This window comes from Hetaerina americana, unplaced genomic scaffold (assembly GCF_022747635.1).
Source record: "Hetaerina americana unplaced genomic scaffold, ioHetAmer1.1.p SCAF_12, whole genome shotgun sequence".
Classification (NCBI taxonomy): domain Eukaryota; kingdom Metazoa; phylum Arthropoda; class Insecta; order Odonata; family Calopterygidae; genus Hetaerina; species Hetaerina americana.
The window spans coordinates 29,884,940-29,910,785 of NW_027286292.1; the positions used below are offsets into that span (position 1 = coordinate 29,884,940).

General features: G+C 39.0%; 1 protein-coding gene across 9 annotated transcripts in view; it reads left to right on the forward strand.

The window, feature by feature from the left end:
- The window catches only part of Uba1 (ubiquitin-like activating enzyme 1), a 77,563-nt gene that overhangs the window by 46,888 nt on the left and 4,829 nt on the right, over positions 1 to 25,846 (forward strand). For 3 of the 9 annotated variants that reach the window (XM_071582833.1, XM_071582834.1, XM_071582841.1), the window contains 7 exons: positions 627 to 848; positions 929 to 1,118; positions 1,608 to 1,789; positions 2,905 to 3,096; positions 3,181 to 3,365; positions 5,240 to 5,384; positions 12,304 to 14,027. In XM_071582833.1, the coding sequence (XP_071438934.1) occupies positions 627 to 848; positions 929 to 1,118; positions 1,608 to 1,789; positions 2,905 to 3,096; positions 3,181 to 3,365; positions 5,240 to 5,378 (1,110 nt within the window). In that variant the 3' untranslated portion in view covers positions 5,379 to 5,384; positions 12,304 to 14,027. Of the gene's footprint in view, positions 1 to 626; positions 849 to 928; positions 1,119 to 1,607; positions 1,790 to 2,904; positions 3,097 to 3,180; positions 3,366 to 5,239; positions 5,385 to 7,037; positions 7,260 to 7,370; positions 7,706 to 8,805; positions 12,278 to 12,303; positions 14,028 to 25,846 lie in introns of those variants that run through there. The other 6 variants (XM_071582840.1, XM_071582839.1, XR_011700223.1 and 3 more) reach the window with 5 other exon arrangements.

The following is a 25,846-nucleotide window of genomic DNA, read 5'->3' on the forward strand; positions in this document are numbered from 1 at the left end:
CATTCAGTCCTGGCTATAACCTTATGGTTGAAGTAACTGGTGTTTGCCTATTATAGTAATTGTAGCTAACAGTAAATTCTTGTTGACTTGAAATTTTTAGTGAAACCAAGTTATTAAAAAATTTAATTAATTTCATTTTATAATTTTCGCCATCTATGATAGATCTCCGTATAAGTCACCTAAGTATTTTATTTTTTGGCAAGGGGTAGCTTAAAAGCAATAAAAATAGTTTATATTTGAAAAGAACTCGAGGCATTTGAGGAGTTCACTCTATCATGTTTCTTTCTGACCTGTTTGGAAATTGGCTGTTAGCATTGGCCCTCCAAGTCTTTGTCTTGGACCCAAGCAGAAAAAATATGGATAGCCTGCCACATACCCTTAGCTATTTTACATTTTAAATGCCAATGCTGCATATCTAGTACCTCCATTAATCATTTTTATTGAAATTTATATTTTCATATCCATGAGCAGTCATTTTGAAATATTTTAAACTTGAAAATCCCCCACGCTAAGATCCACCCCATAGCTAACTGTAGTTAACTGGGGTGGCTTACATAAAATAAGTTATAGTTTTTATTATTAGAGTATTGAATTGAGTATGCATTGTTTGCTTCATTTTTATTCAGGTAGAAACATTGGAGCTGGTGAAAAAAGCCTTGGTGGATGATTGTCCTTCAAATTTTTACGATTGTGTGAAATGGGCGAGAAATCAATGGGAAGACCACTACAACAATCAAATACGACAGTTGCTATTCAATTTTCCACCAGATCAAAATACTGCCAGTGGGCAACCCTTCTGGTCTGGTCCCAAGCGTTGCCCTGAGCCACTGTCCTTTTCCGTTGAAGACGTAAGTTACTTATGAAATAATGACTCTCATTCCACAGGGTAATGGTTCATGGTACCACTCTTTAAAATTGATTTCTTTAGTCATTGCATGTTGATTACATCTATGCTGCGGCCAATTTGAAAGCAGAAGTTTATGGAATTAAACAGAATGTAGGAAGAAATGAAGTCATAGAAATGGTGTCTACGATTGAAGTTCCACCATTTACTCCAAAATGTGGTATTAAAATCGCTGTCACTGATGCTGAAGCCCAAAATGCCAGTGGAAATGTTGGTAAGTGACATGTTGTCATTTGCATATATTTGTTAGTCTACTTACACTTAATTAATAGGGCTAATACTGTCCCTGTGCATGGCAATATTATAACTATTGTTTAGTATGAAACCCCAATTATCAGAAAGGTGAAGATGGTTACTTTAACAATTTTTTTACACGCAAAATCTGTAAAGAATATTTCAGTGTATGTAGTTAAAATTGATTTTGTTGAAATACAGAACTATAATTAGCTTGCAAAATATCCAATGCCTAATTTGTACTTCTTACTTCTTGATGATGTTTGAAAGTTAGTTTAAATGTCTGGATGTCGTTGCCAAATGATTATTCTAATAATCAAGGGGAGAGTGTGTGTGTTCATTCTATCATGTTATGCTTTCTACCTAGGCATGCTAGATGTGATAGAATTAATTTTAGCCAATCTATATATTCCAAGCTTGTTGTAAAATAAACTATGAAAGGACTCACTGTTGACTATTGTTTTTCCAGATCATGATCGCTTGCAAACACTTCAAAAGGTATTGCCTTCTCCAAATGAATTGAAATCCCTTACCATAAAACCACTGCAATTCGAAAAGGATGATGATGGAAACTTCCACATGGACTTTATTGTTGCTGCTTCAAATTTACGTGCTCAAAATTATAAAATTCCTACTGCCGATCGACACAAGGTTTGTTGTTAAAATCAAATCCAAAGGAATTTAGCATATGATTTCAAAAGCTTTTGGTTTTGCAATTGATTTACCAATTAGTTATCGTTACATTACTTTATATCTCTGAATGTAGTCCTGCTCTTCCCCCTCTCCCCTTTTTTATGGTTTGTTTTGGGAGTCTGAATCCCACAACAGACTTCACATTCAACATTTTGAAGAGGTTGCCAATTTAAAAAAATCACTGGACTGGGTAGTTCAGTAACTGCTATTTATTTTAGCATGTAATATTCATAGAAATAAATGACAACTAAAATCCAATAACTCTTTTTAAAATAGCCTTGAGTTTGCCATTTATGTGTAGAAAATTACTTTTTAAATCATCTGGCCTGGATGAGTGGCCAAATAATTATTGATTATAATGAATCACCATTTTTAAAAACATCCCCTTATGTGCACATGCTTGGTTTAGAAATTAAGGGAGTGAAATATTTTAATGAACTTTCTTGAGTAAAAATACATTTTTAAAAATACAGTAGAAAGGTATCATGACATAATTGATAATGTTTTGGAGATTCCTGTATGAACAACAATAAAATATAACATTGAGGAGAATCAGGAGCATCTATGAAAAGTTGCATAGATATAAAAATTTGGTTTGACATATTTGGATCTTTAAAAAATATATCATGCTCTTGTGATGTATATATGAGCATAGCTTTACAGAAAATAGAATTAAAAGCTATTATGGCTTGTGTGCCAAATCAAATGATAATGCCACAATTTCAGAGTGTAAAAATCATTTGCCTTGACTGGGAATGATTTTTGCACTGAAATTGTTGCATTGAAATGCACATTAGCAGATGACTCCGTTAAAAGTTACTGTTGCGGCATCTCCCGCAGTTTCTATGGAAATTTCAAATGATAATCGTGAGTATTAACTACTGGTACTAATATTTTTATTGCTAATTCTTTTAGCATGAATATAGTCACCCTGTTTTTCCTACCAATATTTTCAGCGAAAACTGATTTTATTTAGGAATAATGGATTGCTCATGAAAGATGTTATTGGACTCTTAAAAATAATATTTCATTGAAATGTGTTGGTAATCAAGTGTTTTGTTCATATTTTACAGAGTAAACTTATTGCTGGGAAGATTATTCCAGCCATTGCTACGACAACATCGGTGGTATCTGGGTTGGTTTGCTTGGAATTGATAAAGCTGGTGCAAGGACATAAAACATTGGAATACTACAAAAATGGCTTTGTCAACCTGGCGCTTCCATTTTTTGCTTTCTCAGAACCCTTAGCAGCACCCAAACAGAAGGTAACTTGAAAAATTTGACTTGAGTTTTGTGGTTTTTCTTATTTTCAAAGTAATATTGAAAGCAATAATCGTTTGTGCTTATAGTTCTATGACTATGAGTGGACACTTTGGGATAGATTTGAAGTCCAAGGAGAAATGACCCTTCAGCAGTTCATTGATCACTTCAAGAATGAGTATAAGCTGGAAATTACAATGCTTTCACAAGGCGTCTGCATGCTTTATTCCTTCTTTATGGCTGCAACAAAACGTAAAGAAAGAATGCAGCTGTCGTAAGTAATTATTTTAAACTTATATCTTCTTATTATTAATTATAGAAAATGGTATTCTGGTATGAAAAATGAAAGCTTATGGAGGAGTTATTTTCCTTTCATGATCAAAGGCTGGTGACCTTTTCACAGTTGAAGAGGTTTTTAAAGGTGCTTTAATTTCTTAAAGGTGTTGTTACATCTTGCAAGAATTACATTGGGAGTTGTATAATAGCATTAAATGCTGGAACAACTGTGATCCAAGTACAATTAATCCCATGAGATCATAAATTCTAATGGCTACACATGATCAAAATGAAAGATTTCAATCATGAAGTCACGAGCTTCTTCTTGGAGTAAATTATAAAGTGAATCCATATTGTGATTCCATTTTAAAGTGAGGACTTCATGGTCTCTCTTGTCTGAAAATCCTTGTTCTATTTATCTCATTAAGTTCTCTGTTTGTTCTACAGAAGGAGTTAGTATTTGTTTCGTAATTGTACAGGAGAGTTATTAAACTTTGTTGAAGATATTCAAAATTGAAACACATACTATTGAACCATAACACCACCTAAGTGAATCTACTCGCAATGGCAGAACAGTCACCATTGGCAAAGCAAAATCATATCACCTTTTAAGTGTTAAAATTACGTATAAAGTGACATTCTCGTTCTGTCATACGCATCCTTGCCCAAATTAACATTCCCTTAGTATTCCATACCGTACACTTTGTTGATTCCATTTTGCATCCCCTACTGTAATAGTACGAGGGTCATCCGGAAAGTAGTACCCGTTCGTGAAATAAAGACACAAAAGTAAATATTAACAAACATAAAAAATTTTATTTGAAAGAGGATACTTTAAACTACTTCTCAACATAATCTCCAAGCAAATTAAGGCATTTGTCATAACGTGTGACAAGTTTCTGTATTCCTGCTGCATAGTCCTTCGCCGCCAGCTCATTGAGATACGCGAGGGACCCATCTTGCACAAATTTTTGCATAATGCAGATGGTGTTTAACAATTTCATGAACAATTGTTCGAGAAACATTGGGAAAATGCTCACAGATGTCATCAATTGTGACGCGCCGATCGTTCCTCACGAATTCGTCAACTGAGCTCACCAGTTGGTCTGTAATGACAGACGGTCTCCCCGAACGCTCATCGTCGTGTGTGTTCCCCCTCCCCATGTTGAAGTTGCGACACCACCGCCGAACAGACGACTCGTCCATTACATTGTCTCCATACACCTCCTTTAATTGGCGATGAATATCACATGGGCGAACGTTTCTTGCATTGAGGAATTTAATCACTGCCCTCACTTCACAACTGGCGGCGTTCTCAATTTTTTTAAACATTGTAAACAATCACAGAAACAACACAGGCAATGCTAGCGTCACGCAACTTGGCTCAGAGAAGGCAGACAAGCCACTGAAGCTATCTGACCTCGTCCAGCGGCTACTCGCATCGTCAGCACTTCATGCGGCACGAACGGGTACTACTTTCCGGATTTTAATTTCTTGCGTAGACATAAGCAAGCACAATAATGGGAGATCTGTGCATATTTTTGAATGTGCACAGATCTATGCTCACATCTAGCGCCATGTTTTGGTAGCTCAGAAAGAGAGGGAAACAAATTTACTAGACATTACACAGCCGTAAAACTATGAATAATTAATGTACACAAAATGACCTGACATATTGAAACCATCCAGTTGAGAACACATCACAAATGTGTGTTGCCACCCCTGCCCTTGTGAAATAATTTGAATAATACATAAGTCAAATATTGACAAATTTTGTTAATTCTGGATTTTCAAGAGCCCAAATAATGAGGATGACAAAAATTTGATTTGGTAACCATTTTCATAATCATTTATTTTTCTGTTTGTTTTCAGGATGCAAGAGGTTGTGAAAAGGGTTTCAAAAAAGAAAATTGAACCTCATGTCAAAGCTTTGGTTTTCGAGCTTTGCTGCAATGATGCTGATGGGGAAGATGTTGAAGTACCATATGTGAGATACCTACTCCCAATTTAATGAATGGTAAGTTGCTAATGTAGTTATAGTATTTAGGGGTGGCGACCGACAGCTAAGGTCATTTGCGCCATTATGACAGGAAAGGATGAAGGGTGGAGAGAAACCCTGAGTCGGCATTAGCCTACTCTTAACAAAAGGCACCAAGGGGTCCACAGCTTAACGTCCCATCCAACGGACTGCTTACTGACTGAAAGTGCCCTCCACGAAGCACCTCAAGTGGAGATCAGGATACCACTGAAAATATCTGCCATCACCGGGATTCAAACCCGGGCCCTCAGGGTGGAAAGCCAGTATGTTAGCCACCGAACCACCTTTTATGACATTTTCTTACATAAATAGCTCTAGACTCTTCTTGGTAACTCAGGGGTGAAAGGAAATCATATAAATGGAATGTTAACTGATATGGTAAATTTTGAATTTTAATTGTAAGAGTTTGTCATCTGAAGTATGAATAGAACTTCAGGATTAAACATTCTTGTTAGTCAAAATATTGTTTAACTATATGCTCTTTTAGAGGGTGCTTTCATCGATGCTCCATTCTGTTTTGGGAGCTCTGTCTTAAGTGGTGGCTTACTGGCATTTTCTCTTTTATGATATACACTTTTTCTGTGAAAATTGTTCACATTTTGGTATGCATTAAAGGTGGTAACAGACTTACAGTAATTTTTCAAGAGGTAATATTGTACAATTTTATCTACTATTTGGTCAGTTATCACTTCTTTGATCTTAGGAATTTAAAAAAATGAAAATAATGATCATTAAGTGTACAGAAAACTGTTTTAACCTGCTTAAGTGGGTATTGTACCAGCATATGTATTATTTGAATGTCTGGCCTCAGTCACAGGATTATGCATATTTTTAGTACAGAAAAATGAAAATGAATCTACAATTGGTCATTTAACCCATAAACGGTAGTTTGCCGAATAACCTTTCATTGCACTGCAGTAATGGAAAATTTTGCTGTAATGCATGGGCAATGCAGCTATTATGAGATTCAGTTGATGGCATTAAAGTGGAGCCAGCTTTTCTGTAGACTCGCCGGCATAACTTAATTCTTAGTAGTTTTCATGCTTGCTTAGTGTTTGTTGTCTCAAGCATAACTTATGGAGTTTACTCAACTTATTGAAGTGAAAGTAGTTACTTCATAATGCTACACAAACTTTATTAAATAGACTTAATGCATTGAAGCATCATTGTGAGAACCTGAATGGCACTCCCAGTAAGAATGAAGCTGCGATTATTTTTGAATAGTTTCAGATTACAGAAAATGCATAATGTAATAAATATAGTCACTTCTTGAGCGCAATGTGAGTAAATGATCATGGAGTTTTCATTGCACATATATCTACTAAGAAGAGCTCCAAAATTATGCAAGCTTCTTGCTCCTTGCTTCAATTTTCTTAGTTGGAAGAAACACAAGACTTCACATTAAAAGATATGGATTAACTTTAAAATAATGTAATGAATAATTTGTATAACTATTGGTATTGTGGTCACTATATATAGTGACCACAATACCAATAGACAGTCTTGGGAAATAATAAGCTCCATACATATGATAACACTTGCCTCCTTGGATTTGTTTAAAATCATGTGCCAGTCTTACGTGCTTGATGCTGTATGCAAATACTAATGCAATTACTATTTTTTCTGGTGTAGGCTTTCAGGATTCAAGGAATTGGCATGCATATAACCAGTTTCAGCTAAGGATGTTCAATTTACGAATATTTTTCAGAATAACTTAGTTAGGTAGAATTTTGGTCAGTTCATTATGAAGTAAATATAATAAAGATTTGTAACACCTATTGAGAAGCATGGGGATGAATTTTCTCCAAAGTTTTTTGTGCATCAGAATAGCATCATGTTATTTTTAGAACAATGGTAAGATTTGGTGTTCAGCAAGATACAGGAGATGCATGAAATTTTGTAATCTTTTAAGATTTTTAAATAGGAATAATAAGGTTGTAATAAGGAATTGGTCTTACTTTACAGGTCCTTAATTTGAGTATAAAGGATTTTCAGCACTTACTGTGAAACAGCATGTTGAGAAAACATGTTGAGATATAGATTAAGAGTTAATGAAATAAAGTCAACATGTTTAAGAAACTGAATCAATGACAATTTAAATGAATGTAAGGATACTAACCAATTGATGTGTTAACTTAGCTCCGTGTTCATCAAAAATGTAACAATCAGGATATGTTGCATTTTTTATACCAAGAAGGCTTGATCTAATAAAAAAAGTTACTTGGATATTTTACAAATACTTAGGGAAATGATGTTAATTGATATGCATTCATTAAAAAATATATGTACTTACCTCTTGATGTACTCCCTGGTGATTATTTATTTCCTGTCTTGATTAAGCTATTTTCAGATTTGAAGCAGTACTATCATGAAAAAATCTTGAATTTTGCATTCTAATCCCTTTAAATTAAGTAACTCAAGAATTCCCACTGCTATGGGTTGGGAAATATTCCTGGACACTTAGGCTTAAACCTAGTAGTTCAAGATTGTGCCGGTGAAACTTAAGCTACATCCCCTCTCGGGTTAGGTTCTGTTGCATGATTTATCACTATTATATCTGTTGCTTGGAGGTAGTGTAAATGATCCCTGATGTCATTTACCAGTTCTTCTGTTTTTCATTTGTCATCATGTTTAGGTCAAAGGTCAAATTCATTTTTATTGCTCATGTTTTTAAGGTATGTGCAACATAAATAGTCTCCCTCAGGTGATATTACAATGCATAAATTGCATGACTAACTTCTAGTCTGACAAGGTATTTTCATAGCAGGAATCTTTTCTTGGCAGCCTGAGATGACGAGTTCACATATTTCTGTCACTAGTGGCACTCTGTACTGTCTCCATATTTAATTTTTCACTGAAACCATTCACAATACTGGTCTCTCCCATCTTTTTCGAGTGTATAAGGGCAAAATGAAGTTAAAAAAAATTATTATTAAGGCTGATGTATATGAATAACTAAGAAGTGTGAAATTTTTTAACCGAGCACATACCGATGCAAATAGTTGGAAGACTGTAAATGAAATCATGTTAATATGGTGTTCCACATATTATGGAAAAATGGGAAATTTTTTTGGGCCTGGTGATATAAATGTAAATTTTGGGAAAAGGTAAATTCCGATAACACGAATTTGGAGTTTCTCTGTATGTATTTGTTTACTTTAAAGGAGAATATGACATTCTAAGGGCTAATGAATGCCAGGCAAACGATAATGTGAAAGTATGGATTGTACAAAAATGTTAACCTTGAAGCATTAAACTCGATTGACAACTTATTTTGCAATGAAAATTAAAATCTTTTAAGAAAGCTGAGCAATTTAAAACTTATATTTTCTAAAAGGTGTAACAAATTTTAAAAGAATTCATTTTATCTTCATGGTTGTAATTTTATTAAAATTTTTAGGTGCTGGGAAGAAAGAATGGAATGGATCCAAAAAATGGATAATCTTCACATGGTTAATCAAGAGTTCACTGTATATAGATTTCAAAATTCATCCCTCTTCACCAAAAGTCCTTTTATTTTTTTTGATGCTAGTTTTGTACAGCATGAAACTAATTGCAATGAGCAAATTTGTGTGGTAGATCTGGAGAATATAAAATAAAAGGTCCATGCTTAGGTCCTTGTTACCACATAATATACCCTCCATGAACACCTTGCATTCCTCAATTGTGAGGTCATGGCTGGGTTTATCATTTTATTGTGTTCTTCCTTTGAAAAAATGTTTTTTTAAGTAATTTCTTTCGATCTCTATGTATTCTTGATTATGACGACTATTTCAAGGATATTTCATGCATAGAAACCAGAAGAGAATCCTCTTGCTTCATAGATTGGGCTATTTTTAGCCAATGGCAAGAGTGTCTGCCAAGAGGAATTGCTTCATTTGTAGGTTAATAACATGTATAGAACTTGGAAATGGACTAAAGGCCTGAACAGTAAAAAATTGTTCAATTCTGCAGAAGTTTGTTATTAGTCTATTTTCATTTTATATTCCTGAAAAGGTGTACCATGGCATTTTGAAAAATGTTTATTTCAGCCCCACTTTAATGTTGCTCCATTTCCGGGTACACTTAAATCTCAGTTGATTAAAATAAATTTCACATTTTCATTTGCATTTCTTCATTGCTCAAGTCATCTTGGTTTTAAATGCTGTTTTACTACTGGTGTGTTACTCATCGTTTTCTTTAAGGCCTTGTTCAGTCTGTTTATTTAAATGAGATAAGCAAACTCATTCAAGAATGAAATATGCATTTTTGGTAATCCTGGATTCTTTTGGATTTCAAAACTGAAATGTTTCATATTTAATGTGACCCAAAGTTAGACCTTAGAATGTCATGCAAAATAATTAATTTTTAGAATAAATGCACAATCTATAACAAAGTAATGACACAAGTGCTTTTATTGAATCTACCGTCAATGTGGAAAAGTACTGCTGTAGGTAACTGGGATTTCCTCTTATGGAGTAGATGACACAAGTGAACCTTAAATAGAAGGAAAGGCTGGAAAAGAAGCTCATCCTGCAAGGAGATTGTTGATGCAACTGTGTACAATATAACTCATTAATTTGATTTTTTTTATTTTTATATTCATAGAATTTGATGCCAAGATCATGTCTCTTCTATTATTTATTTTGAAAAATACTGGAATTTTTCTCCGTGGCAGCACTTATCATTTTGCATTGCTATAAGAGTTGGTATTTCTAAATGCTTGTATTTCTAGTATTGCGATGAATTCTGAATGTTTTTCTTAGATATATTCATATTGGATGGCCAATTGTTGAAAAAGGTTGTACCTTTGACCTCCTAAACTAATGTAAGTAAAATGTTTGATCAATTTTATGAAAGAGGTTTTACCAGAATTAAATGTTTCATGTGCCTGATTTTTGTAATAAACTTATATGGATGATGCAAATTTTTTTTTATGTTCGTTAACACTATAGATTAATGTTCCAGCTAATTATGGTGGAAGTTTTACTAAGAAGTTAATAAGGATATTAACTATGTAGACCTAAATGAAGAGTATTAGTGAATTAAAAAAAATAACTATCTTTCCACCTATTTTAAGGATACTTTAGATACAGAGGTACAAAGATGCATTTTTTACTTTAGTGATAATGGATTTCCTCAAAGTTAAGCCTGAAAACATCAATTTATGAACGGCTTCAGGTTTTGAATCCTGAGTCAGCATGAAAAATACCTTGTCTCATGGAGATGGCGCTGTGTAATGCCTGGAATAAGTTTTGAAATTTTAATTCAAATATATTTAGTTATTTATATTCACCATCAAAATCAACTGATTATGTTGTGTTTTCCCTCTGCATTCTGTATAAAAAGTTGGCAAATATATACTCTGTATTTTCTACCCCATAAGTTGAATTTTTTTTACTTCTTTTACTACTTTTAATGTGCTCTTAAATCACGCTGCATTTTATGGGCTGGGGGTATGCAGGGATAACTTCAACCTTTGAACACAAGCTTTAATACAGATTTCGATAATAGTACTATTTTGAGTCTGTAATTAGCAAGAGAATTTCAATATTTCGTTGAAAGTACTTCCTTTAAAATTTCCTAAATAAATCTTAATTTCATTCTATGTAGCAAGTTTAGATTTATCTCACATGTGATGCTGTCACACTTAGTATCTCGTGTAATAAACTCTTGAGTCTACAGGCATTCAACCTTAAGTAGTATGAGGGTGTTGCAAAGGCATAGAAAATGGTTGCTTTTACTACCATGTCAATAATGTCAAAATAATAACAGAAACTTAAGCGTTGCATAAAAAGGTAAAATAATAGTAACCTAATGGGATATAAAGGGAGAAGATAGTCTTACAGTACTGCATTTAAATTTGAATTCGTAAATTACACTTCAGAAAATTGGAAACAAGGCAGCTGAAAGGCATTTTGGCCCACCTCCAGCTGAGAAGATGATAACAAGAATAGAGGGAGCAACAGGTGGATCTAGTAAATTGGGACTTGAGTAAAAAAATTTACATGCATGTGCTCCTAAATTGTCAAAACTACCACTTGAATATGAAATAAAGGCTATAAGGCACTAACTCATGACTTCACTCTGGCAGGATTAATGAAACTGCCATTGATTTCCAGTGTTTGTTACTGAAAAAAATCCTCCCAGAGAGTTCAAAGTTAGACTATCGTCATTTCTTTTTGTAAATGTGATATTAGCAATGTGCTGCATGGATTTGGAGGTGAAATTGTTTAAGAGGAAAGTAGCAACCCCAGTGAAAATAACTGGAAATGAATTAGCCATAGTAATTTCAAGTTTTTGAAATTCTATGGTCAATAAATATTGATGTGTACATAGCTACTTATAATTTAATGTAATTCAACTTTCTTTGTATCAAGTATTGGCATAAAAACACTTAGATCCATTTTTCTGATCAAAGTATTTTTTGTCAAGTCTAACCTGAAAAATCAAAGTGTTTCTTATGTGCCAGGGTATATGGTATTTCATAAATTTTGCCTTGCTGAAAATGGATCTGGAATGGGAGGAAGCAGTAATTAACACATGTGAAAAAAGAATCCCAAGAGGCCAAAAAATCAGTAGCTGTATATTAGATGAAAAATTAAAACAGCTTGGAGAAACGTTTTAAACTCTTGACTCAGTGTATTGTCCCTCGATCAATTTTATTATTTGAATAAGTGAATATTTCTTAATCTCCAATGTTCTCTTAGCATTGACAAATGATAATATGTGTGGAAAAACCACTGGTAAGGCCCAGTCTTGAGTACATTTCTCGTTCAATTTTTGTTTATAATTATGCATGGAATTTTCACCCATCATGAATATCTCAATAGTGAAAGGTAAATGTTATTATAATGCTCATGAATATTCAATCTTATGTGATGAGATTTATCTAAAATAAGCTGTATCTCCATTACAGATATCCCGTATCCTTAAGGATGAAATTCTACAAATGTCTTATGACGTTCAAACAGATCGGTGAGGTTGAGTAAATTAAAGAGGGTTAGATTGAAAGTTCATGCCTAAAATTATGACCTTTTTTTGCTGAGGATGAAATTAATATGTTTCTATTCCCTTGTTTCATTTATAAATATTTCCAAGAAATAATGGTAAATCAACTAACTTGTCCCATTCTTTTAGTATTTATTTTGTCTAAAAAAAAATGGTACTAAAATTTCAATTCACTTATATTCTGTGATTTTTCTCAATGATATATGGTTATATTAAAACAGCAAATCTGGTTGAAGCCAAACTTTCATTTCCTTGATTAATGTACATTTTTTTGTTTATTGTTTTTTTTTGTTTATTTGCTACAAAATCGACTTTTTTAAGAAAGGAATTAAATGAAATTTTAATTTTTTTTGTTGACTTGTACATTTTGGATTATTTAATTTTGAAGATCTATTTGCGAAGGAAATGGAATTTGAAAATCATGCAGTTCATCTTTAATTACTATTGTAATTAATTTTATTTGATGTGTAATTTTTCATGAAGCATGTTGCTGATGTGAATGTAAAATTTCAATCGGGAATTTCAAAGTTCAAGAGCACAGCTCTGAATGGTGAATCATGGAAATGGCTCTATGCCTATATTATTGAGTGCTTAATCTGTTCCAGCTGCAGGAATAGTATTATGTAGTTTGTGTTATGAAAAATATTTGGTATATGCTTAATGTGGTGAAAAGACCTGTTTTGTTATTCACCAACATTGTTTTTGTGAATCTACTTTGTAAAGTAATTGCATTATTTATTTTGTGCATGCGTATTTTTTCATATTTAAAATATTAGATGGTTCTCTTTATTTCATATTTACACAATGTTTAAGCACAGAATGTCTTGCAGTGGTTAATTATACTTTATTGTGACCAGGGAAACATTGGTTTTTTGATTTATTGTACATCAATTGTTAAATTTATGATAAAATTAATTTTTTTTAAAGCAGCATTACAGTGAGATGAAATCAAAATCATGCCTTGATTTGGTCTTTCAAGTTTTATTTTATATTGTGCGAATTTTAAAGAAAACTTTTCACTTACGTTTTTTTTCATTTTTCTATTGGTAGAATCAATCAAATCAAAGAAACTCGGGCAAATGCTGAAAAAGTAACTTGATGGTTTTCTTATTGTGAAATGATTTTGTAGTTGGTATTAAGTTTTGGTTGTCATTTCCGAAATAATTTTCCGAAATTTGATATTTAGTTCCTTCATTCATCATTGTGAAACATATCAAGTTAATGTATTTATTGTCTACAGCATTTTCATTAATTTAATTTGATATAAGTGTTATATGTTTCATTAATTGTATTGCTGATGTTGAAGTGCACCATTATGAAAGATATTGAACGCCAGTCCAACAGCATGTTTGCCCTAAAATATGGAGCACATGAAAATAGATATATTCAAGTGTGTGATGTATTCTTGCTGCAGGAATAGTATTAGTTTCTATCTTATAAAATTATATGGCTTATGTCATTTTACTTGTTCATTGGCCTCTGCTACACCTAAAATATGCTTATTAACTCATTGATGGGTCAAAGCTAAATTTTCCTTTTCTGATTTATAATCAAGGAATAATAGTTTGATTATGTCCTATCAGTTTCTTTCTTATTTGTAATTTTAATCAAATCAAATTATTATCAATAAAGAATTTGTTTAGAAAAGTTAATCTTTAATGTTACCATAACTTAGGTGATTTTTTTTATTATATAAGCTCTTATCACGCTCTGAGAGATAAATAAAGAATGATAGTGATGAGGTTAAAAACAACCATTTACTACCATAATATACTATCTTGTATATTTAATAATGGCCTGTTATTGGCAATTATGTATAATTTGGGTGCGTAACTTATAATATTTTTAGATTTTTCAATTCCTTGGCTGACAGCAGAGGTTGTCATTGTTAAATTTACGCTGGAAGTACAGCAGTGATTTTTGGTTATTATTACACAAGACAGCGAGTAAAAAAATTTCAAAATGCCAAGTAGTGTGCCAGATATTAAACTAATACTCTACGATGCATAAGCAAGGTCCTAAATTAACAGATGCCGTTCAGCAGTGTAGCTAGACTTGGCGCCTCATGGGGTTTTTTGGGATATGTAGCCTCTTTATCTTTTCACTTTAATTTTGACCAATTTGGGAAAGAAAACCCTAGTTTCCCAACCACTGTAGTTGGCCTTACGGCTTACGGGTACCTATTATTTTTTAAGGTAATCTACCGGTTAAGGTAGGTTTTTGGATGGACACAACTACCAAGTAAATATTTTATTACTCCTAACAAAACACAAAATCCCATATCCTACTCTACATCAAATCCCTCTTCATCTCCGGGTACTTTCTTCCTGCCTTCATCCCGTCCAACATGCCTATCCTGTGCTTACCTTTTCCTCATTTGCCTAACATTCTCCCCTCTATTACAGCCTTCAACATCCCACTACCGATCAATATGCCCATCATCCATTTTTCCTGCCTCCATAGTATTTCTCCCAACAAACTCCTCTCTTTGCCCTCCATACCAAGTACTTCTTCATTTGTTTTCTTCTCAATCCATTTCACCTGCTCCATTCTTCTCCACACCCACATTTCAAAAGCCTCCAATCTATGTCTATCCTCCTGCTTGAATGACCACGTTTCCGCGCCGTACAGGACACAACTACCAAATAGCTACGCTCTGTATCAAAGTTTTTGCTGGTCTTCTCTTAATATCCTTACTCAACGTCCCCGTCATCAACTCCCTCCTCCTTGTGAAAGCCTCTTTGCCTAGCGCAATTCTTCTCCTTACGTCCCTACTACTTTGACCGTGTTGGTCCAAAACACTACCGAGATACGTAAACTGTTCTACCTGCTCTAGTTTTTGCCCTCCTATTTTAATGTTTAGCTTAGCCTTTTTCTTTCTAGAAAATCGCATAACCTTTGTTTTATTAATATTGATTCTCATCCCATACCTGTCACACTGAATTTCCAATTCACTCAGCAATGCCTGCAACCCCTTGGCTAACTGACAAACTAAAGCTTGGTTATCAGCAAATCTAACTGATTTTACGAATTTCCTGCCCACTTTCATTCCTACCATCAGTTCTTCCCATGCCTCTTTAATCATTTCCTCTACATACAGGTTGAACAGCAACGGTGATAATGGGCAACCCTGCCTTACACCTCTTCCTAACACTTCCTATCCGAGCTCCCTGTTCCCCACTCGCATCTGATCAGCCTGAGACATGTACAGGTTGCGGATTAGCCTCCTTTCCCTCCAATCTATTCCTATTTTCTGCAATATACTCATTAGTTTTTCCCAGTTCACTCTATCAAACGCTTTTTCGAAATCTACGAAGCAGGCAAATACTTCCTGATTGTATTCTATATACCTTTGGATTAACAATCTCATTACTGCAATGGGATCACGCATACCTCTCCCCTTCCAAAACCCAAACCGATCATCCCCTAAGTAATTATTTGCCCTACTCTCTATCCTTTTATTGATGATCCTGAGGACAACTTTAGCTGTGTGGGATATCAAACTTATTGTCCTGTAGTCCTCACATGATGTAGCCTTAACCTTTTTCAGATTAGGAACTAACACTGATCTCACAAAGTCTTCCGGCCATATTCATTCTTCGTAGATGCTACGAATCAACCCATATAGCCTCCTCCCACATTTTCCTAAACATTTGAGTAGTTCCGCAGGAATGTTATCCACCCCTACGGCCTTATTTAGTTTCATCTCCCTTAATGCCCTTTCTATCTCATCGTCGAGTATGCCCGGACCTAAGCTATCTTCCTCCACGTCATGTTCCTTTTCTATGTCTAACTTTGTTGGTCTAAGTTCTTTACTGTACAGTTCTTCTATATATTCATTCCATCTCTCTTGGATCTTTCCTGTGTCAACTATTATCTTACCCACTTTATCTCTAACTGTTAGCATAGATCTTCCTTTCTTACTTTCCGATAAAGATTTAACTTTGCTGTACAACGCACTAATTTCACCCTTCCTCTTCAAACTTTCCATATCCTCACACTGCGTCTTCCACCATGCTTCCTTTGCTTTATTTGTTGCCCGCTTCAATTTATGTTTGACTCTTTGTACTTCATTCTGCCTAACTCCGTGTGTAAATTCTTCCATTTTCTCCTCCCATGCATCTTTGTAATCATCTCATCCGTGATCCATGGTTTCCTAGTCTTTTCATGTTAATGGTTCCAATAGTGTCTTTTGCGGGTTTAGAGCAACCTTTCTTGATACTTTCCCGTTTTTCTTCGATAATATTTAGCTCTTTACAATCCTCCATTATTTCCTCTGCAGCCTGTTGGTACTCCTTCCTTTTCAATCCATTTAATGCTTCTACATTCCATTTTCTAACCCGCCGCCCCTGCCCTATCTTTTTGAAACGGAGGCTACATTTCATAACTGCTAAATTGTGGTCAGTGTCTGCATACGCTCCTGGGAAGCTGTGCGAATTTATCACACTGTTCCTAAACCTGTGTCTAACCAGGATATAATCTAGCTGACACCTTTCTGAGTCTCCTTGCATTTTCCATGTATACCTGCATCTTTTGTGGTGTCTAAACAAATGTTGGTGATGACTAACCCGTCTCCTGCAGAACTCAACTGCTTTCTCCCCACGGTCATTCCTCGTGGCTAAACCGTAGTCCCCCACCTCATCGCCATCTCTTCCTTCGCCTACCAATCCCCCATCACTATGAAATGTTTTCCTGCAGCAACACACAGTTATGTCCTCTTAACTGTTCATATATCCTATCGACCTTTTCCTCTATATGGTTGCTCGGTGGCATCTATACCTGAATAATAACCAAGTTTGTCGGTTCTGCTTTTATCTCTACTAGTAATATTCTATCCGTTGCCTGCTCTATGCTGACTTCTCTTCTTCCTATCTCTTCATTTAATACTATAGCAACCCCTCATTAGCTCTCGTCCCCGCCACTGTATATTATTCTATAATTATCCCTCCAGTAATCCCCGCTATCCTTCCATCTCACCTCGCATAGACCTAAGATATCTATATTTCCCCTTTCCATCTCTCGCTTAACATTCTCCTATTTCCCTTTCCTCATCATTGTCCTAACATTCCACCTTCCTATTCTAACCAATTCGGTCTTCTTCTCCTGCATCTTCTGTCCTGCTGCTTCCGGTTTTCCTTGCAAGGGTTTCGTGGGATGACGACCGCGGGAGCCTTGCCTCCCCCGCTGTCGGGCAGGACACACGGCCGATTGGGCTGAACCCCGTAGTTGCCAGGACTCAAAATCTCTGTTTAGTCCATTATGTTAATCTTGGGAGTGTTAAATGAGGTGGTTTCCCGTTGCCTTCCTCAATAGTGTTTTTAACGTGACACCATCACTTGCTGGTAGCCCCACTGGGGTCAGACATCATTGCAGCTGCCTCACCGAGGAACAGATGCTCCGTGGACTACCTTTCGTCTGGCTCCTAACCTTCGACGTATCTGGTATGGGTGTCCCTACCAGGAGAAATTATTATTACTCCCGCTAGCACAGCTTTAGGGGTCATCAGAATGCACAAGCCCTTCCACGACGTCTAAGTTGTAGTCTGGGGAGGGGCTATACCTATATACAGGTATTCTTACAAATAGCTGATTTGGCCATTTTAAAGTATAAAATAATGGTTTTTTTGCCAACTTAATTTCTTTTAATTTAGTGGGTAACAAAATAAATAGAAAGGACAAACCGAACGGTATTAGGGTTAACCCTGTGAAATTTATCCATGATGGAAAGGAAACAAACTATGCAAATTTCACTTGAATAGAGATTTATTCACGACCCGGGTTTCAAACACTTAATGTCATCTTCAGGTGACTATACAGAGTTACATATCCTATATATATGAAAAGCAATGGGGGGGGGGGGTAGGGGTTTAGGAGCGGAGGAGAAGGGAAGAGGGAGGGGGGAGAGGGAAAAGAGTGTAGAGGGAGGTTTGAGAGAGAAAGGGGTGTTTGGGTTGAGAGAGTGAAAAACAGTGGCGCAAAATGACCTTTCTGGGAAAAATATCGTACGCGGCTGCCAAAAAAATCCCAGTGGACAAATACCGTATCGCCTACGCTACTCCATCCACGCTAGGCAAACAGTTAATCAACGCCAAAGATGACGTACCCGACCGGAAAAAAGAGTGGCGTCTATCGGTTAAAATGTAACGACTGCCCAGCCATGTACATCGGGAGGACTATTCGGAGCCTTGAAATAAGAACGGATGAACACCGGAAGTGCTTCGAAGCGGGCAAGGATCATTCTTTGTTCGCCAGGCATCTCCTTGAATATGGACATTTTAGCAATTTCGCTCCAGAAATTTTGCACTTCGAAGATAAGGAGAGGAGACTGGACGCCCTCGAAGCGTTGGAAATCGTCCAGCATTCCCGAAGAAAGACGTTACTAGTTAACGACCAAATTCTCCCATCCCACCCCCCATTTTTTTCCATTCCCTTTGAGTCCATGGGACTACCCAATGTAAGACGCTGATGAGGAGGAGACGGAATTTCCCCTTCCCTCCCCCCTTTTCCTCCCGGTACGCTGGCCTCCCCCGCAGGAGGCCCTTCCAATGCCGACCCTTGGAAACCAAGCCAGGTAATGAGGACGTTACCTAAAAGCCACCAAGCCCAGCCGGTCAACGCCCAGCCAACGACACCAGTGACCGACTATGACTCACAGGACACAGCGGAATTTTCGGCTCGTGGACCTTCCCCCTCCTCCCATCCTCTACCAGAACCCTCCCTCCCTCCCTTTCTTCCCCAACCCCCCCCCCCCCCGTTTTCCTCCTTCTCTCTCCTTACCCAACCCAAACACCCCTTTCTCTCTCAAACCTCACTCTACACTCTTTTCCCTCTCCCCCCCTCTCGCCCCTCCCTCTTCCCTTCTCCTCCGCTCCTAAACCCCTACCCCCCCCCCCCCATTGCTTTTCATATATATAGGATATGTAACTCTGTATAGTCACCTGAAGATGACATTAAGTGTTTGAAACCCGGGTCGTGAATAAATCTCTATTCAAGTGAAATTTGCATAGTTTGTTTCCTTTCCAAAATAGTAAGGAATTAGTTTTGCCTTCAGTTTCCTGAATTTTGTTGGTCATTTTTCTTTTTTTTTCAAATAAAACACCTTTCAGGTAATTTATCATCTTGGATTTTGAATGAAAAACAAATGTAGGACAATTTTTTTTCCTTTGATGAAAGTATTTGTTGTGAACTGTACTTCCAATTGAACACAAATCTCCCAATTTTATTTTTTTACTCAGGATTTACAATAAATATTTTGTGATCAAAAGAACACAAAAGTTATGACCTGATTGTAGTGTGGCGGCGCAAGGAGAGCAGACGGAACGCACGGCGGAATTTATTTGTTCCGAGTTCCGGAAAGTACCACCAGGGGGACACGGCGTCGGTACGAGAGAGAAAGGTGGACGTCGGGCGGGAGAGTCAGTCTGCCGCGAATGAAGAAGCAAGCTGTACGATCGCCCTCTGTAAATCCGTTTCGATAATAAACCCGTTGAGTTTAACGCTCGAGTGTAATTTTTCCTAACGTCCACTAGCGTAGAAGGATACCCCTTCATTGGTGACCCCGACGTGATCACGCGTGAGCTAAGGTTTGCATTTTTTTTTCGTTCTGTGACTTGAAGCGCCACGTGGTGCAAAATGCCGCCTCCAAGCAACGGGTCGGAGGAGTCAATCGTGAACAGAGTGACGATGCGAGTTCCGCCTTTTTGGCCAGAAAAGCCGGCTCTATGGTTTTCGCAGCTGGAAGTTCAGTTCTCGCTAGCGGGAATAACGAGTGAGGCGACGAAGTATTCCCACGTGGTCGCCCATTTAGACAATCGCCACGCGCTGGAAGTGGAGGACATTATTGTGAATCCCCCCAGGGCAGACCCATACCAGAAGATCAAGGAGGAATTAATCCAACGACTTTCCGTCTCACAGGCGCAGAAAATACGGCAACTCCTTGAGCACGAGGAGTTGGGGGACCGGAAGCCATCGCAGTTCTTGCGCCATCTACGGACGTTGGCTGGCGTTGCCGTGCCAGACGACTTTCTGAAGACGCTGTGGATGAATCGCTTGCCATCCCACACACAGTCCATCCTGGCCTCACAAGACTCGCTGGAACTGGAAAGCTTGTCGAAACTAGCCGACAAGGTGCACGAGGTGCCGTGCCCCCCGCAAGTCGCCAGGGTCACGCCGCATTCCGAAGTGGAGGAACTTCGAAGGCAGATAGCGGCCCTTACACAACAGGTCGCCGCGTTGACTGCTTCTTGTCCAGATTTTCGCGGACGGAAACGTTCCAAAAGCCGACAGCGGCGTGCCCGCAGCCCTTCCGCGCCCCCAGATGCAAGGTGGTGCTGGTATCATGTTACTTTTGGTGCTCGCGCGACTAAGTGCCGTTCCCCGTGCGCCTATAAGTCGGAAAACCACGAGGGCAGGGCGTAATTGCGGCCGACGCCCGCTGCCCCCAGCCTCGCCGCCTGTATGTTGTGGACTCGGTGACGAAGACAGAATTCCTGGTCGACACCGGTTCCGATCTTTGCGTTTACCCGCGTACGCTGGTGAAGGGACGACAGCCACTTTCTACCTACCAGCTATTTGCCGCGAACGGGACGGTGATAAAGACCTACGGGTGGATAGACTTAGCCTTGAATTTAGGCCTAAAGCGGGACTTCCGTTGGCGCTTCGTCGTGGCGGATGTCGATAGGCCCATCATTGGCGTGGACTTTCTGTCCTTTTACAGCCTTTTAGTGGACGTCCGCCGGCAGCGAATAACGGATGGGATAACGTCGTTGGGCACGGGCGGTCGCATTGTGCCGTGTTCGGTCCCGCAGGTGAAGACTGTAATCGAATCATCTCGATTCCATGAGATTCTGACCGAATTCTCAGAGATCACTCGCCCAGCTGGCACACCGAGGGAGCCCCGGCACGCGACCATGCATCACATCAAGGTGACGTCCGGACCCCCCGTCGCCTGCAAGCCCCGGCGACTAGCACCAGATAAGCTCGCCATCGCCAAGAAGGAGTTCGACGAGATGCTACGCAGCGGTACGGTCCGACGGTCGGACAGTTGTTGGGCCTCGGCTCTGCATCTGGTGCCCAAGAAGGATGGCGAGTGGCGTCCCTGCGGGGATTATCGCGGTCTCAACGCGCGGACCATTCCCGACCGATACCCGGTGCCTCATATCGCCGATTTTGCGCACAATCTGGCCGGTAAGACTGTATTTTCGCGTATTGACCTCGTACGCGCGTACCACCAAATACCTGTGTGCCCCGACGACATTTCAAAAACGGCAATCATCACGCCATTCGGACTCTTTGAATTCCCGTGCATGCCGTTCGGCCTGAGAAATGCAGCCCAAACATTTCAAAGGTTCATCGATGAGGTGTTAAGGGGTTTGGACCACTCGTACGCCTATTTAGACGACATTTTAGTCGCCTCGATGGACGTTGAAGAGCACGAGCGCCATCTACGTGAGCTATTTGCGCGTTTGCGGGAGTACGGAGTGCTTGTAAATCCCGCCAAATGTGTGCTAGGTAGGACGGAAGTGTCCTTCTTAGGCTACTGTGTCAGTGCATCCGGGGTTAAGCCGACGACGGCGAAAATAGATGCGATTACATGCTTTCCTGTCCCGGAAACTGTGAAAAAACTGCGCCAATTCTTGGGCATGATTAACTTTTATAGACGGCTCATTCCAAAGGCTGCGGCAATCCAACTGCCACTTAACGATGTCCTAAGGGGGGGAGTAAAAGGGAATGAACCTGTGCGGTGGAATAACGACTTGGATCGTGCGTTCAATGAATGCAAAGACGCCCTCGCGCAAGCGACGTTTCTCGCGCACCCAGACGTCTCTCTGCCCTTAGGCCTTTTTACGGACGCGTCGGACGCCTCGTTGGGCGGAGTCTTGCAGCAGAGTACGAGCAACGGTTGGCAGCCACTCGGTTTCTTTACCCGTAGACTCACTTCCACGCAGCAAAAGTACAGCCCGTACGACAGGGAACTGCTTGCCGTGTATGAATCTGTTAAATATTTTCGGCATATGCTCGAGGGTCGTGAATTTTCAATTTTTACTGACCATAAACCCCTGATTTATGCCTTCGCCCAAAAACCAGAAAAGTGTTCCCCGCGTCAGTTTCGGCATCTAAATTACATTGCCCAGTTCTCCAGCGACATCCGTCATCTTTCAGGCAGCGAAAACGTAGTCGCGGACGCCCTTTCAAGGGTAGAAGCTGTGAGTGGTGCCATCGATTACAGCGCCCTCGCACGTTCTCAGGCGGAAGACGACCAGCTCAAACAGCCCAACGATTCCCTCCGGTTGAAAATGATGCGCATTCCCGAGTGTGAATTTCAGTTATATTGTGACGTGTCGACACCATCAGTCCGCCCTTATGTAACTGAACCCTTCCGGAAGCCAGTCTTTGACTCGCTGCATTGCTTGTCACACCCAGGAATACGGGCTTCCACCAAGTTGGTCGCAGAACGGTTCGTGTGGCCCTCGATGCGCAAGGATTGCCGTGCATGGACACGCGCATGTATTCCCTGCCAGCGAGCGAAGATTCATCGCCACACAGTGTCCCCTGTGGGAGGCTTTGCGCCGCCCACCCAGCGTTTTGAACATGTTCATATCGACATTGTAGGCCCCTTGCCGGTTTCCGCGGGATATCGGTATTGCCTGACGTGTGTCGATCGTTTTTCAAGATGGCCAGAGGCGTTCCCGGTTAGGGACGCAACAGCTGACACGGTCGCCAAGGAATTCTTTCGGAATTGGGTGGCTCGCTTCGGCACTCCACTCCGGATTACGACGGACCAAGGCCGACAGTTTGAATCACATCTGTTCCAGCAGTTGGCGGGGCTCACCGGTTCGAGGCACCTGAGAACCACGGCTTATCACCCCGCAGCAAATGGCATGGTGGAGAGGTTCCACCGCCAACTGAAGGCAGCCATAATGTGCCACCAGTCGGATGGTTGGCCGGACGTCCTGCCAGTAGTGCTGCTCGGTATACGAGCCGCCTGGAAAGCAGACATTGGGGCGTCGCCGGCGGAGATGGTTTATGGTCAACCACTCCGTCTACCAGGAGAGTTTTTCGTCCCTAGCGAGCGGCCGGCGGACGACGACCTTAATTTCGCCGCGCAGCTACGGCAACATTTCTCCACCATACGACCAGTTCCTGCGTCACGCCACGGCAAGAAGTCTGTCTTCTTGCATCAAGACCTGTCGTCCTCATCCCACGTTTTCGTGAGAAACGACGCGACAAAGGTTAATCTTCAACCACCGTACGAGGGTCCCTTCCCGGTCATCCGAAGAGAGCCAAAATTTTTCGTGGTCAACGTCCGAGGTAGTGAGAAAACAATTTCAATCGACCGCATAAAGCCTGCCTACACTCTTGAGGAGAACGACGGGACGAGCAGCGCAGCACCCGCATCTCTTCGGGACAAAACACACCCAAGAACCACCACTGCTGCACCTGCCGAAGAGCCGAGAGAGACCCGCTTTGGGAGGAGGGTCCATTTCCCAAAGCACCTGGAAGATTTTGTACCATAGAATCTCACTTCTTTTCGCTAATCCTTCCTTTTTCATTCTTTAGTGGCCTAAAGTCTACAGAGGGGGTGATGTGGCGGCGCAAGGAGAGCAGACGGAACGCACGGCGGAATTTATTTGTTCCGAGTTCCGGAAAGTACCACCAGGGGGACACGGCGTCGGTACGAGAGAGAAAGGTGGACGTCGGGCGGGAGAGTCAGTCTGCCGCGAATGAAGAAGCAAGCTGTACGATCGCCCTCTGTAAATCCGTTTCGATAATAAACCCGTTGAGTTTAACGCTCGAGTGTAATTTTTCCTAACGTCCACTAGCGTAGAAGGATACCCCTTCAGTAGTATATGAGAGAATTTGCTCAAATTGTACATATTTGAATTCATTTTCATTGCTGCTACTCATGAAACATATTTTATCCATTGCAGTGGACCAAAAGTGCCTTGTGGTGCAGAACTCGCTACCTCAACTACATAACTGCAATATGTATAATTTTTGGGCCTAATAACCATGGCAAAAGGAGAATAGTTAATTCCACCGTGAATTGGAACCTTCTTAAAACTAGTATGTGAAGGCTCATTATATAATTTGACAAGTCAGTCTTATTTTACTGATGCATTGCTGATGTCCCCTTGGTATTCACCAATTACAATTGTGTCAGTTACCTGTAATGTTAATAATTATACATTTTGAATCTCATTTTTGAAGATCTAATTGTTCAAAGTAGGCATATTTTTCAGAAGTTTTTGTAATAACATGTATTTGCCAGTCATTACGAATTCCTGCAACTAATATTATTTCTGGTCATACAATTTATTTGAATTATAATGTGGGGGTTTTGATGAAATTTTTTTACAAATGGGCAAATTGGGGAAATAACTTGTCATAAAATATGACTGAAACATCAAAAGGATATATCTGGGAAAATTGTGATGGTTGAACTTTTATATTAGATTGATTGGCTATAAAATAATTTGTCATCACCATTTCATGAACACTTGGTGAACCTTATACTCGAAATTGTTTTGATGTTAGTTAATCCTGAGCCAGGCCTACCACCTTCTGTATTAACTGGAAACTGTTCTGTCCACCATATCTTTTTCACACAATGATGAATTAATACTAATGTAAGAAGTTGACACTAATAATTATGCGTGGTGGAAGAAGATAGCACAAGTCCTGGTGCCAAAGAATTAGTTGGCAATTGATCTGATGAAAACCCGTGTTTGAGGTCACTGTTAATGTGTTTTATTTTAAACAATCAATCTGAAAAACTTTGAACGGGTAGGTACTTGAATGTTTTTATTGAGAATACTTCTGAGGTCACTGGATGACACAAAAGAAGTTCAATTTGAAGGGTACAATGTTTTTTATTATGAATGACTGTTTAGCAGAGCTGGTTCAACTGTACCCAATTCCAAAGAAATTTCAAGGGTAACTGTTTAACAAAATGATGCTTCAGAACATTGTGTTTTACAACTCAACCACGGGAGTAGTGTTGAAATATATTATTAATATTCTTCGGCACTTTATGTAGGTGGAGGTCTCAACTGGTTGCCATAGAATACTAAATGCAAAGTCAGGTCATTTTGGAAAGAAAGTTGGGACTCAGCTCATGCAGCATATGATACTTTATTAGTGCTCAGAATATGCTAACCATAGTTTTTAAAATGTTTTTATAATATCATGTTATTTATAATTGATTCATTAAATTCACATCATTGCATAGAGATTGTAATTAATGTTTTGTGAATATAAAGATGTAAGGGTGGGCATTACCCATGCTTTTCCTGGAATAGATCAATAATAGAGGCATTTTTTGATTTTGTAACTAGTTATGACAAACTAGTTAGTCTGACTAGTTATGAGTACTAAGACAAAGAAGGTAATTTTCTCTGCGAGTATCACATATTGCTGAAGTGTTTGAAAAGTGCTTCAATCTGATACTCA